Below are 16,024 nucleotides of genomic sequence, written 5' to 3'. Positions count from 1 at the left end.
GCCCTCATTGTTTCCTTGAAGTTGTAGGATATCTTGCAGGTCAAATACTGTCTAAAAGATGCCCTGGGAGGGGATTTGACGGGAGCTCGAGACAGCTGTACCTTGGCTGTAACTAATAAGGCTAGTCGTACAACAAAAATGTCAAATTCCTCCAAAAACATACGCACTGTAAACCTGGTATTTCACTAATATTTATCATATAACGAGCAGGGGCTACAAACTTGAAAAACACCACCACTACCACAAGGACCTGGACTATGTTCCTGGTAGCACTGATCCAGAGTGTTTATTCCCCTCGTAAAGCAGGGCGAGCAGAAACGGGATGGCACCTCACATTCCTACTATCACACCAGGTCTTATTCACCATAAAGCACATGCCTCCTCCCCCTATCTCTCCAGAGTCCTCTGCTTGTTCATGGTATCCCGTTAGAAACCGATGCAGGCACAGAGATTGGCTAGTACAATGGCCAGCAGGATGCTAGTTCAGCAGAAAGATTCACGCTTGTCCATCGGGATTGTGGCTGATGCCCATTTCTTAGTCTTTTCTTAATGTTTACATTAGTTGCGAAAGTGACTATGATGGCAGTAAAGGGCATACAGCCATTCCAGACTGGTTTAGCGTGTTAGAATGCTACAATTGCTAATTAGCACTTAACAACTATAGTATATTAGTTTTGTAGATATTCATGAACCAAAATATTGGACAAATTAAAATTTTGACCTGATGATGCAACTAGATGAAAAATCAAGAGATGACCAAAGTCATTACAACACAACTTGAAAAAAAAAAACATACATGTCATACAAAACATACAAAAATTTAATGCCAATCCATTCAATAGTGGTGAACCCACTGACAGACACTGCCATGCCTCGAGGTACGCTGCTAGCGTGGCTGACAATATCTCAAAAAGATTATTTCCACACTGAATCACATGTGGTAGAAAAGCACTACTGTTGTGCCTCTGGCTCCATTCAGTGATGTCACAGCAGGTGTTTCCCATCATCTGTCAAATCAACACCTGCTGGAACATCACTGATCGGGGTGTGGCCAAAGGAGCACCATTTTTTAAATGTTTAACTTTTGCAGATCCATGCAGCAACTAATCTTTACCTATAGTATTTCAATGATGCGCTTGGTCTAAAATTAAAAGCTTAGCTGTCGTTGTTGGTGTCAGACAATGAAATATGAGCAACGCACACTGGAAAGGTGAGGTGGGTATCTCCTACTTAAAAACATGTGTCTACCTGGCTGACAGCCTCACCAGATGGAGGACACAGATCTTAAACTGAGTCTGATTTTCTCATCAAACAGAGCTCTGATGTAACTTTTTATCCGCTATCTAAACATCACACTACTTTCTGTATTAACACATCGCACATGACATAAATTGTGTCCAAAACAAATGTATTTCCATTGGGGATATGGCTTCTGAGTTCTTCTCGACTACTGGAGTTTTGGAAGCAGTTAGCTCAGAATATAACAGGAAAGCTTGAAACTAAACAAAATCTAATTTAGCTGCATTACACTGGCAGCCAGATGATTTTACTGAATACTTGGAAAGCAATAAATAACAAGGACCAGGCTTATGGCTACCTGGATGTGCAAGTTGCATACAGAGAGTGAGCCAGGTAAGAGTTTTTAAACACCTTAGGACACAGTAATATACCTGGCCGTAACTTGACCACAGTGCTTGGAAAACTATCGTCATAATTCACAGTCAACCTGCTGACAGCCAGGTGTGTGTGATCGCAATTGACCACAAGCAAAAAATCAAGGGTGACATGTAACGGAAGAGTTTAATTATGGGTGTTATGATATAGTTGTCCGGTAGCTACAGAGGAGGAGCTAAACATAAATCCACATTGTACTGCATGTGTGTGTACACACTTGTTTTTCTGTGTATCTGTGTTTGTCTTTACCTGGGGCAGTACTTACAAAGGCATTCCTGTTTACAAGGATGTGCTCTCTGACCGCCTGTGAGAGGCTACAGGGTTTACACCTTGACCTAGTTTGACCCCAGATGACCCCTAAGGTCCAGAGGTCACATTATTCACTTCAGCAATGACCTTCACAGACAGAGTGAGGTTTCACCCAGAGTGTGTGTGAGTGACAACATGATATAGTGTGATCATCATACTGGAAGAAAAAAGCCTAACAACTTGTCATTATTTGGTTTTCACTTTTTTTAATCTTATTTCTTATTTTTTTTATTGAGACATGATCAAATAAACTATGATAAAATAGCCAGCTGGCAAGTTTTCTTTTAATCTTCAGTGCAAAGCCAGATTGTTAGAAATTCTTTGAAGGCTGCCGCGACATCACATAAATGCTTTTCAGCTTTTTCTCAGCACGTGGAGGCAACATGGTGGAGCCTTTGCCAAGTCACCTGCTGGTTGACTCTTTCACAGTGAATTGCTGTCGTTATCCTGAATAAAGCAGGTGGGATGCTGACTTGCATATAAAGCAGCCATTAAATGAGGAAAAGAACAAATGTAATGAGGTTAAGATGAGGGATGTGAGGTTTTTAAAGACTTTTCTGTGGTTTTTCTCTGTGCGAGATGAGAACTGTTGATGTTTCTGGGCTTGTAAAAGCACATGAAGAAATGTGACTGACTTAACAATTCTAACTCAAGGTCCATTTAGTAGCTGATCCGGAACTTTCGATCATATCACCTGATCTTTATCAGTAGATCTCATCTTGAGTTGAGCTCATTTTGCCAACTGCTGTTTCTTGGGTCAAGAATTAACTCAACTTTTATAGTAGTAGTGAGCAGTTTTTCAAAAGTTTGTTATTTTGGGGAAAAAATATTCTTATTTTCTTTCTTGCCAAATGTTTGTCTTCCCAAGTTTCCAAGGTACCCCTAAGACTCTAGGAATTTACATCCCTGGGCCAAAAACAGCCTATGTCCAAAATCCAATACTAACATGCTGTACCCCAGAACAGTATATGAGATTTTTTAGTAACAGTATGTGAATTACATAATATTTTTGGTGAAATGTTACAGTATACAAACACTGGACACTATGCTTGCATAAATATCCCACAATGCCATGCAGTAGAGGACAACAATCACTATGGACAGCGACCAAGACACCTCTGTAACATCCATAACGTGTCAATTTAAGTGTAAGTATTTAAGAAGTGTACGATTTCACTCTGCTACGTGTGATACAGTTTTTTAAAGTCTTTTTAAATTACTGGTAGAGCTGAGGTTGGCACAGGTTACCATGGTTGCGCGTCTCCAACAGGCAAGGAGACTCTCAGGGAGTGATGTGAGTCTGAAAAAAATACATACTACTGCGTATTTACACAAAAGTATGTTGAATGATAGTACACATTTTGGATATGTAGTGCACAGTTTGCGATTTCAGTCTCAGCCATACTCTGGTACGTAACACCCCAAGACACAGCAAAGTGTTTTTTATCCACTTTGGTTTTGGAATAGATTAAACAAACAGAACACAGCATGTTAATTAGAGAGCTTTGGAGTGCTGATAGGTGGATTTTGTGACCTTTGGACAATCAGGTTAGCTGTTTTCAGTCTTTGTGCTAAGCTAAGCTAACCAGCTTCTGGCTCAAGCTTTGTATTTACTGAACAGACATGAGAGGTGTATGGATCTTCTCTTTAAGTTCTTGGCAAGAAAGCAGTATGTGTATTGTCCCAAAAAGGTCAAACTGTTCCCTTGAGTTAATATGGACAAAAAGTTCTTAAGGTGCTCAAGAAAAAATGGAAATTAAAACATTTACAATTCCATAAGTAACTGCAAACTCCATCTGTTGATATAGTATGCTTGAAAGCTCCAGAAAAATCTACTAAATGGACCTTGAGTTGAGAATGTTTTGTCAACTATTGTTTCCAAGGTCAAGAATGAACTTTGAAGTTCAAAACTATATGTGATGTTCTTGTCTTGAAGCTTGAGAATGCAATGAAAATCACAAAGCTTAATGAGAAATATCAAATTAACTGAAAATCAGTTTAATATTTGAGAATAGCCTGACTCCTCTGGTGTGTCCTGATGCACAGGTCCAACTCATTTGGTCCAAGCAGGTTAAAACAGACACTAGTACATGAGGGTCTCAGCATTTCACCATGGTTCCTTATAGGAGCTGATTTAGGTGAGTTGCCTTTTAAGGGGCTACTTTAAGATCTTCTGTAAGTTTTATGGTCTCATTGCCTTGCATTAGGAGAAACATAAAACTGCTCAAACACATGGATGCACACTCCTGATAACCATCAATGACACCAGGCTCTAAAAAGCTCCAGAAGAATAAAGTCCTCCTCATGTGCCTCCAGTGCAGCTCTGGGGGATGTAACCAAGAGTCCCCAGTACAGTTCAGCACAGCGCACTTTAATTTGCCTCAGTCTGTTCCCCATTACACAGCTGTACAGGTTAAATATCCTGTATGCTGCTGTATGAGAGCACAGACTGATGCAAGTATGGCAGAACAAGTCTAGACATATAGGCCTATGCCTTTTCCACTGTCTAGCAAATGTGCAGTGGGCTAAAGGAGCCCAGAAATATGGTGGTTCAGTTCAATAAGCTTTATGTCTGCATGACCTGGCACGACAAAATCATCTGTCAAAAAGCCCATTTCCCTGGAAGTTAAGTGGAAAATGACTAGGAGTAAAAAATTTGGGGGGGGTGGGGAATATGTCTTGAATTGACTCATCCTTCACAAATCAAGTTCACATCAACAGTCCAAACATGATCTAGATACACACACAGCCAACAGTGTGTGTGTTTGCTGGAAAGGATTAAAGTGATAAGGAAGAGTTAAGGCTGATATTTAACACTTCGATGAACTCATGAGGGCCCTGAGGGCAGGTGGTGACAACTGATGACACATGATGTGACAGAGAGAGAGGAAGAGGAGGACTAATTAAACTTCAGCCTCTTACAGGCTAAAACATTGTCAGGCATTTGAACAGAGCGAGCTAATTATCTGAACAAAGATATTTCAGCCTACCTGCCCTTGAGGTGTAAAACACCGACACGAGCAGCAACAGCAGCCATGTCTCGCGCACTGGACTCCATCGATCCATCATGTTGCGTCTGAAGCTACCGATATGGCGGCCAGTAATTCCCTCGTGGCTCCCCTGCGCTCCGCGAGACACCTGAAGTCAGTCAGAGAAACTTTTGGCTCTGCGCGCGAGAGCTTTAACAGCCTTGGAACTGCTGCCTCGCGCCCGTGCGTCTCAGCGCGCGCTCCACCAGCTGGCAATTAAGAGCGCGCCTGCATACAAACTGATTTAATTGATGAAAAATGGCATTCAGCAGCTCATATGCTCATCTCCTTGCTGTTTTTCTTCTGGGTGGACGGATGAAAAACGGAGACCAGCACGGGGGAAAAAGCTCTTAAACTTGGAAGGTCTTTCCTTCTTCACCCGCAGAGAACTTTCCTCACTTTCTCTCCCCTCCTCCCCCCTCTCCCTCTCTCCTCTCACCTCCTCCGGGGTGACCCCTCCCTCCCTGGAGACTCCTGGTTGGGGCTCGTGGGGCTGTGCAGAAACATAATTACTGCGCGTCATTATTGGCATCATTATTGTCTGAGTGATTTAAGGGACTATGTGATGTCTCTTTCTCTATTTCTCGCGCGCGCACGGGCACGAATGAGCACGCATGCGCCCGCACATACACATTATAACTTTGTCACGCACATAAGCTTGAGCGCACGTGCAATAAGTTTCTGTTTGAACATAAACGTGCAAGCAAAGTCTTCCTCTATAGGACCAAATACAAAACATCCATCATGAACAATGAAAGCTCGTGCCATTTAATTTTCTGCACTCTCTCTCTCTAAAGACACACACACACACACACACACACACACACACACACACACACACACACACACACACACACACAAAGCGTGCTAGGACAGGACAACGGTGCTGCCCAACTAATAAAAATATGCTGCTGCAGATTCCAAATTCCAGTGCCTGTCTGTCTTTGCCCACCCCGCACTCTCTTCAAACACACATATGCCATATTCCTCCTATAGGCACAATAAAAAACAGAATGCACCTCCTGCCTTCTACTTCAAGGGCTTTATCATTCTTTATCTCTGATAGTACAAAAGTCCAAAGAAAAGCAGCAGCTCATTGGGAGGTATCAGAGACATTTTAGGAGTTTATAGGGAGAAGTTTATAGGGTGGAAGAGGCTGACAGGATTGGAGTTCAGTACATGCACACACATGCATGCATACACAAGAATACCTATATGAGCCTCAGGTCTCCCCTGTCCTGCTTCAGCTCCCCTTTATATGAGTCTGTATTGTCTACAAAGACATGTTTTTTTAGATCACCTGTAAGCTAAAGAATGACTCAAACCTGAAAGGATAGTACGAGCAGGTACCAAATATGACTGAATGATCAAATCAAATCCAAATGTATTTATGTAGCCTACTATGGTAGCATATATCATACACCGAAATGTAACAAAATGCATGATATTGGAGCAAATAAAGCTGTGAGAATAAAATCAGTTTTTAACAAGGAGTGACTAAAATGACCCAAAAATAAAGAAAATAATAATAATTCAGCAGAAAAAAAGCTGTGGGGGTGGATGTCTTAAAGATGTCTTTTTATTACACCTTACAGTGTAGTTTCATGTGAGCATTTGGAAGAAATAACGTCTTCTTGGCACCATCTTGCAGCAGCATTTTGTAATTAGCATAACCCTGTTTTGTCATTATGTGAAGGTGAGAACAAAAGCATGAGTGCATGCCAGCTTGCAACAAATGAACAGATACACAGACGTCTCTGTGGTTTTGTTAATGTAAAAGAGAGGAACACGTGGAGACATTTGGTGTACTCTTTAGGCAGTAAAAAGGAGATCAGGCTACTGAAAATTTAATGTACTATAATAATTAGAAGTTCATGTTTTGGTAACAGTGCTGTTGTGGTAACAGAAGTAAATTGCATGCAGGCAGGCACACATACATACTGACTACTTTTTTGGAAGAAGAAGAAAATAGATTCCAGGCATATTTCCAAATGCCCTTCCTCCTGCTTCAAGGTCTTAAAATTATGACTGGCAGCTATGCTCTTGTGTTCAAACGTGTGTGCGTGTGTGTGTGTGTGTGTGTGTGTGTGTGTGTGTGTGTGTGTGTGTGTGTGCAAACAAGAGAGAGAGACAGATAGTATGTACTTGTGTGTATGTGTTTGTTTCATCTATTTTACTGATCTTATTAATAACTTTTCTGACACCCATCCTGCCAAAAATAAATAAATAAATCCTCAGGCATCATGATGATGGAGATAATGGGCCAGATTTGTGTTGGCTTAGAGTAACAGAAGTCACTCCACTCAGAGCTACAGTAGACTGATTTGTAGAATAATCAGATTGACCACTGGGCGGCGCCACTTCTCTCTACCGAGCAGAAGATGACTTTTACATATCAATATGCAACTTCAAATCGGTGCTTATCAGTTTGTTCTTTACACTGTGGATCAGAAACCAATCCTTACTGAGAGTTAGAAGGTTCTGAATAATACCATGGGTATTTTCTTGTGATGGATTCAAATAAAGGAGTTGGACTTGACTTCCACAAGACTGACCTGGACAACCCACCGTGCCCCGGTTAGATAATCCCACTGTCGTTGCGCTCTGTCCATGTGACTCTGTGTGTGTGTCTCTTATCCTCTTACAGTGGCTCTCACCTCAAAGCATCCTGCAGAGCTGCTGGTGCCCTCAGTGTGACAGCACAGCGGGGAGGCAGCGGAGCCATGGCGAGTCCCGGGCAGAAAGTGGTGCTGATCACCGGCTGCTCCTCCGGTATCGGCCTGAGGATGGCTGTGATGCTGGCCAATGATGAACAGAAGCGCTATCACGGTAAGTGCACTCTGTGTGTGTGTATGTGAGAGATAGAGAGGAAGACAGAGAGATTGAGGGAGAATTGTTTTAATTTGCTTGGCAAGGCATGTAAACAGGCCACATTTGTGTTGCCAGAGCATATATACAAGGAAAACAGTTACAGTTAAACTTTATTTGCGTGGTAAATGTTACACAATGTGTTAAACCATCCTTCCATAAAGCTACTGTCACTATCTCTACTTATTCTGCGCTGTTTCCACATAAGATGCTTACATCATGAGTGTAGTGCACATAAGAGTGTTACATGGTTGCCCACGATTGTGCAAATTAAAGCTACTGCTTCTGTGCATCCGAATTCTCAGCAGAGGAGGGATTTCCTCTAAAGAGTAAATGAGGATCTCATTTAGACTTAACCTAGAGTCAATAACACGACTGGTTGATCTTACAGAATGAACATGAATAATTGATACATGGACACAATGGAGCAAAGCCGAGGCTGTGTTCACTACTGAATCCTGAAGGGGAAAATCCACAGCCTACAGTACTTCCTCTCCCCACAGGGAGGTCAAAGGTCATAGTCAACTTCCTATGATCCATATGCAAAGAAGATCAATTTAGGAAGCTCATAGTACAGACAAAAGGCCTACCTCTTAAATACTCACTCTTCCAAGAATCTGTGTCATATGTTTGATAACAAATAGCTATTTTATTTGAAGTTATAATTTTCTAAGCTTTTAATACTTACAAGACAAATATAGAACATGGACATTCAATAAACATACAATCTTTCAGCATGTATCATTTCCACAGGAAAAGGCAACAAGCTACATACATAGTAATTAAGAAAATTGTCATAGAGTCCTAAAATTCTGCATCACCTCTCTCAGCCATAATGTGAAACTGGGAGGTTGCCTAGTTTTTGAGAATTTGCCTAGATTATGGATGTTCCTAATGACTACTTTCCCTGACGTTTAAACCGAAATTAAATATGAAAAAATCCAAACATTCAAAACTGAACACTATTTAATCTTTAAGCTTAAACACTGTCTGGTAAAAAATATTGCATATATAGAAAGAGCTATTTGAAATCATTACTCACATTTTTCAAATAACAAATCGTACTTTAACTGCCTCTGAAACATGTAGCACCATGGACTGTGCATTATGAATATTGTACACTATTGAACAAAACATGACAAAACAACAAACTAAATAAAAGTTAACAATTAACATTTACTTAAAAAAACAAAGATGGAGAATACATCTTTAAGAAACATGCCTGTAGGCACAACTGCATTTTCACAAATGCAATCGCAGAGCACCAGCCTATCCTAAAGTTAAAAAATAAAATAAAAATTGTGTTAATTACAATCAGTATTTTCTAGTGCAGACTGCGAGGGTAGAAATATTTAATTTTGACTAATCGTGCACATCCCTAGATGCTAACAGAGTTACATACTCTGTAGATTACTACAATCAGTTGATCAGGTTGTGTCACTACGGCCTGGAAAACAGATCTCCAGTGTTTAGACAATTTATGAAAGACATGTGGGAAGAAAGCAGGAGGCAGCTTATACCAGTCACAAATAGAGTCAACATTACCGCAGATAAATTAAATCAGTGCAGCATCAGACCATGTCTAATACACACTGGAGCTCCTCAGTAGGCTTCCTACCAATGCTCGGCTGTTACAGCTATCCCCAAATCCTCGTCCTCCCAAACAGATTCAAGCTACAAAGTCTAAACTTTAATATACAAAGACTAAACCGCTTTATATACATTGTATTCCTTTCAGCATAATTACACTGTGTTGTCCGTCCATGACATAAATGATAAAATTGGTAACAGCAGCCATATAAAGTCAATATGGGCTTATTTTTTAGTTCATATAAAGATCTTTACATTTCAGCCTTCTTTCCCCCTTTTTTTAAAAACCTAGTTTATTCAATTGTGTGGATATTATGCAACACAAATAATCATTAAGCAAAATATATTAATTTGTTTTGTAAATTTCAATGTATTTCTTCTATTGTTCAAAGTATCTGTTTGTTTCTATTCCATTATCAAACTGTATTCAAGTCTATTAGTGAGCTATATCATTATGAGGTAAAGCAATATTTTCAAATCAATCTGCCCCTACATTGCTTTATCATACAATGCTTATGTAAAGTTGATGAAGAAAAAAAAAACTTGTAGACTCGCAAGACTAAAGCACGTTTCACTCGTCTGCTATTTAATTTTCATGACTTATTGAATTTAACGGGAAACATTACCTTCCTTTAGAAGTATGAAAAAAAATTGGCATGCACTTGAAAATGGGCAGTGAAAAGTATACATAATTTTGTTTTTAGAGGATAAATGTTACGTTTTCTAGATTTCTAGATTTAAGGAATACTTAACCCACAAAGTGACCATTTGTATATCAATTATTCACACCATATTACCTTGAATTTGTGAGTATAACAGGTAAATTTCACTTTTTCACAAAGGGCTGAGGCAGGGCAATGTAACATGTTTGGAAGTACTGAGTATGCGACTGGATCCATAACACCTGAATTATACTGCACCAGTTGTGTGAGAGTTCATAAACAGATGTTTCGAAATAATTTAACTGTTAAATCTTTTTCTTCACAAATTCAAGGTAACACAGCATGACAAAATGATATATATATATATATATATATATCATATATATATATAAACAGTCATTGTGTTGGTGAAGTATTCCTTTAAGGACACGCTCCTAGCTTACTCAGCCTCCCTGCTGCCACACATAATTATGTCTCTGATCCCAACTTAACCTTTTAGTCACTCTTAGGATAGAACATGTAACACCAGACAATAATTAAAGCCCCACTACAGCCTTGCTTAGGCTAATTATGGCCTGGCTCGCTGAGCTCCATTGTGGACGACAGGCTGGCGAGGGCTATTCCTGGAGGAGGAGGCAGGTGACATGAGCATCACAGCAAGATGCTAATGCTGCTATAAACTGGCTGTTGTAACAGGCCTGTTTTTGAGCACAGCAGGTCTATATTAGGGCTACTTAAGGTAATCTTTACTACAATGACTATCTTTAGCACTAGCTTTTCCATTGTTGTGTTATTTCAGTTATTCAGAAAGTTACTTCAGGAGAACAAACAGTCCAGAGGTTCAGTCAGGAAAGGGATGTATGTGAACATAGTTTCCTTTGTGTGTGTGCTTTACCCTGTATTCTCACCTATCGTCTCATGTCTCTGACAATATTTTTGTTGCGTCTCCCTCCTAGTTCTTCATGACCTTTACACCTTTCTTCCCGTTCACTCCTATAACAGGAAACCTACACAAAGACAGCATCACTCAGCACTGACATTCTCTCTCTGAAACTGCACATACAAATGTGTGCACACAGACAGAACATGCATTGATGCTGCACAAGGACTCATAGGAACATTTTGTACTTGACAAGAGCAACACACACATATGGAGTTGACTTAACATACCATGATGTTTGTGTTTTTGTGTTTATGTGTAACTGTTGCGTAAGTCTCCATGCAGCGGCCTGAGCCAATGAACTCAGTCTGACTTTCCAGATATTGTCTTTTTGTAACCTCATTTACCCGGGCAGGTTGCCTAATCACGTGCCTATTTACAGCCGCAGCCTGAAGGCATAGTGCTGTCAGAGTGTTACATTCATTCACAAACTCACACTTGGAAGCTGCCCATGGAAATTAGACAAGCATAATTGGCAAACTATTGGCAAACAGCAATGGGTAAAAGATTAATGCCTGTTCACAGGTCACAAAGCCATGACGAAGATGTAATTGTGATTGAAACATTTATATTAATTTGCGGTTTGAGGTCAATGTGGAGGTGCTACTCTTTTTGTTTGAGCTGCCAATGGGAAAAAAAGTGGAATTGTGATTTATCTTGATATTTTTGGCCCTGTATAACTGTTGATACTTCTTTTAAATGGGGTTTCTTTCCTCCTTTTCACCTGGTCACAGTCATAGCAACGATGCGTGATCTGAAACGTAAAGATAAGCTGGTGGAAGCTGCTGGAGATGCGTACGGGAAAACTCTGTCTCTGGCTGTGCTGGATGTCTGCAACGATGAGTCCGTCAAACAGTGTATCAATGGCATCAAAGATCGACACGTGGATGTCCTCAGTAAGTGACATGTAGCCTATTTGTGTTGCAGTGCTACGCTGTCTCAACATGATGCTGATTTCTCAATTTCTACCTTGCTCTTCTTTGTCTCCTTCTTTTTCTGACCAGTCAATAACGCAGGTATCGGCCTCGTGGGTCCGATAGAGAGCATCCCCATCGAGGAAATGAAGAAAGTGTTTGAGACCAATTTCTTTGGGGTGATCCGCATGATCAAGGAGGTGATGCCTGATATGAAGAAAAGGAAAGGAGGACACATCATCGTCGTCAGCAGTGTGATGGGACTGCAAGGTTAGCAGACAGGATGAGTGGTGGGAGAGGAGGCGGGCTGGGGCGTTAAATAGCACAGGGAGAAATGACAGGTTAGTCAGCTTCAGTTTGATGGATGCATGTGTTGATGATGGACGAGTGGAGGAGTGGGTGGATAACTAAGGAAGTACTTAAGTATGTCTCTTTAAACTGGGATGTGTCTACAAAACAGGGAAGAAGAAGAACCAGACTATTAAACTGTTCATGTTGCCTGAAAGTGAAATTTAACCATTGACTGTGTCTCTACAGGTATTGTGTTTAATGACGTGTATGCAGCTTCCAAGTTTGCAATGGAGGGCTTCTGTGAGAGTTTGGCTGTGCAGCTCTTGAAGTTTAACGTCACGTGAGTGTCACTGATGCTACCTCCGTCATTACTAAACAGACATAGCAGAAACCAAAGCCCCTCCTAGTTATGCCGTTCAGCCTTGCTTCCAATTTTTCCCAGTGGCCGCTTATGGCTGCTGTTGCCCAAAAAACATTTTTTTCCCATCGACCACCACTGTAAAAGAGAAGTCTGTAAAACTGCTGAAAGGACACCTCGAACTGAAAACAAGGTTAATGTGACACTTTCTATTGTGACATTTTGATTCATGGATGTTTTATACTTGTAAACCTTACTTGAGCCCAGAAAAGCAATTAAAAAATCGATATCATCACAATGTAAACTCCATGAGCCGAGCAGGAACTCTGGGGCGGAGACAGTGGGAGAAACAAAAACGTGCATATTCAGTGGGCTGCATCTTGGCAGAAGTAAACCTGGAGGCAGGAAACCTTTATGGCGTATGTGCCAGACAAGCAGTTCCAAAGGACTGAATAGGCGCCATCTTGGGGTCTGGTATCTACACTAGTTACAATTAAATATCTATGGTTTAAAAACAAGTCAGCACTCTTTAGAGTCATTTCTTGTATTTAACAGTGGCTAAACAGTCAAACTGTAAATATGGAGCAAACATTAAATTTGTACTGTATATAGTGTTGTATTGTTTTGAAATGGTAGCGTACATCATATGTACACATAACGTTAGCACCCAAAGATTTGCTAATTAGCACAAAACACAAAGTATAAATGAGGTGGATGGTAATGTCATTAGTTTTACATGTGTGTGGTCATAAATTGAAGCATCAGACAAATTTAATTTTGGCCTGATGACAGCGCTTTGATGAGACGTTATTGGTGGATTTTTCTAGCTGTAACCTACGAAATGTTATTTTTATTTGGTAAATTATTTGTAATTACCTTAAAATCTTCTACCACCCACTGTTTTTAGCCTGTGTGGATTATTTGAGGCACTGCCCGTAAGTAAAAACAAAATTAGCCTCGGTCGAATTATCAGGCTGTCTGCTCTGCCACTATGAAGAGATATGCATCTATAGATTGGACTCTAGTCTTTTGGTCATTGCGGTCATTTCCAAACAAAAATAATATTCCAGTTAACTGTGAGGGCTTTACAAAAAATAGTGTATTTGTTTTAATTCAGGCAGTGTACACCCAAATGCTGATGGCGTTAATGAACTATTGCTGATTAATTTTCTGTTGCGCTATTAATCAATAAATTATTTTAGCAATAGTGTTAGCCATTTGCTCATAGTGGTCTTCCTTCATCTAACACTTCTTTGTTGTTGAGTTCCAGTCTTCTCATGTTAACTCTTTGTTGTGTGTCTCTGTCCTCAGACTGTCACTCATTGAGCCAGGACCGGTGCACACAGAATTTGAAGCAAAGATGATTCAGGATGTGAGGCAGAAGGAGTATCCTGGTGCTGATCCAGATACGGTGCATTACTTCAAGAACGTGTATCTTCCTTCCTCTGTTGACATCTTTGAGACCCTGGGACAAACGCCTGATGACGTTGCCAGAGTAAGTTCAGAGGCAGTCTGTGACTCACTGTGTCTCATCTGTCTGTCCGCATCAGTGATTAATGCTGTGGGTCAAACTTGTGTCTTTTTTGTCCATCCTCTACAGTGTACCAAGAAAGTGATTGAAGCAAGCAGACCCCGTTTCCGTAATCTGACCAACCCCTTGTACACGCCAATCGTAGCGTTGAAATATGCTGATGAAACTGGAGGCCTGTCTGTCCATGCCTTCTACCACATGCTCTTTAACTTGGGTCCTCTGATGCACGTCAGCATGACTGTCATGAAGTACCTCACCTGTGGATGTCTGAGAAGCAGGACAGTGTCACCAAACTAGAAACATGTTTTTTGTATGCAAATGTGAACAACAGACTGCAAATAAAGACCACACACTACTTTGGCTTATGCTGTCGGAGGAAAAAACAAATACCTGCATACGTACACAGTTTCAGAGAGTTTATCTTTTGTGACCTGCCATATTTACCTCTATATCTGATTTGTAATGAATAGTCCTCTGTATATCCTCCTTTCTGTATAAGATTGTAGTTGTAGTTATAGTCTAGATGTTGTAGTTGTCTAGATGCCACACCTGAGTCCAGTTGAGTTGAAATATTACAACAGCTTTAAAAATTGTTTTGGCCTACCCAGAGTGCCAAATGAGTAGAGTTTACATTTATAAGACTGTAGCCTGATTTCCTTATTTTATCCCACCAGTCCCAAACAACTTCACATTTAAGACTGTTGTAAACTCTAATTGGTTCAGAAAGCTGGGTCTACCCCACCTTGTTTATTTGTAGCCTATGTATTTGCATCTATGTACATATTTTTGGAATCCTGTCAATATATTGGAGCAACTATTTTGACATTAAAAACTGTCATATATATCTTCCAAGAGTCTTGTTAGTGCTTCTGATAGTTTTCAGCAAACATGGTTGCATGCACATTACTTATGATCAAGATAAAGTATGCATGTGAGTTCCATCAGAAAACAGTCTTTTCTGGCAGTGTCTCTGTCATGTCTTTTAGGCGACAAACATGTCTCTGTAACTCCTTCACACTGATGGAAAACAAATTGCCTTTCTAATTGCGAATAAGAGTCACTGGCATATTCTGGTTTTACATGATACATTCATAAAAACAAGCAAATCTCTTACTACAATTAAAAGTATATGCGATTAACTGACTGACTAGGTTTATCCATACTGCATTGTTTTGGTTTAATAAGGGGGATTCAGACAAACACATGTTTATTTACACAAAAATAAAGAAATATTGGAATTACATTTAAGTGCTAGCATTTGCAACATTGACTAGTCACCTACAAAAATGTCAGCTATTTGTGGGATTATTGTATGGAGACAACCTTTTATTTATTGGTTTACTTTAGTGAACTGGAAGGCCTCATAGGAAGCCTAATATCTACTTTATCACTGTAAAAGTTAAAAAATCAATTGCAAAAATAAGTAGACTACATGCATATATTTGACCACTTTAAAAGTTTATTACATGTTGTTCCTGAAATCCACCCTGAGTCCAGCCTTCTGCTGGGATAAGGATAATCCTGATTATGTGGATCAAAGGTATCCCAATCCTACTAAAAGTTTTGAACAACACATACATAAGGTTTGATCCGGCTCAAAACCAAGACTAGATAATGTTGATTTCAGAATCCTTCCTTTCTTTTGAGCAACTCATTGTCAAGATTTGATCTTATCTGACAGCCGAAATTCAATAAAATTACTGGGCCATGGTTTTACAGATACATCTGTGTAGCGTGGCAAATGCTTTAAAATATGTCTTATGTCTTTATCCATGCAATCTGGAAATCCATCAGTAAAAAAAAAGAAAAAAACATTTTTTTTCTTCCTTTACAATGTAAAAATGTAAATTGCATAATC

General features: G+C 40.0%; 2 protein-coding genes across 2 annotated transcripts in view; one reads left to right on the top strand and one right to left on the bottom strand.

Annotated features, from left to right (window-relative positions):
• Positions 1-5,403, bottom strand: part of LOC117254645 (uncharacterized) — a 55,171-nt gene extending 49,768 nt beyond the window's left edge. The window contains exon 1 of the mRNA XM_078166142.1: positions 4,974-5,403. Coding sequence (XP_078022268.1) covers positions 4,974-5,052 — 79 coding nt within the window. The 5' untranslated portion in view covers positions 5,053-5,403. The remainder of the gene's footprint in view (positions 1-4,973) is intronic.
• A 2,277-nt stretch (positions 5,404-7,680) lies between these two features.
• LOC117255046 (retinol dehydrogenase 8-like) lies at positions 7,681-15,011 on the top strand. Its single transcript, XM_033623600.2, has 6 exons — positions 7,681-7,841; positions 11,807-11,968; positions 12,077-12,256; positions 12,524-12,617; positions 13,947-14,130; positions 14,236-15,011. Exons 1-6 carry the CDS (start codon positions 7,736-7,738, stop codon positions 14,461-14,463), a joined length of 954 nt encoding a protein of 317 aa, XP_033479491.1. The 5' UTR covers positions 7,681-7,735; the 3' UTR covers positions 14,464-15,011.
• Positions 15,012-16,024: the final 1,013 nt, after the last annotated feature.

Source organism: Epinephelus lanceolatus, chromosome 3, assembly GCF_041903045.1.
Source record: "Epinephelus lanceolatus isolate andai-2023 chromosome 3, ASM4190304v1, whole genome shotgun sequence".
NCBI lineage: Eukaryota > Metazoa > Chordata > Actinopteri > Perciformes > Serranidae > Epinephelus > Epinephelus lanceolatus.
This window is presented reverse-complemented; position numbering and strand designations above follow the sequence as displayed.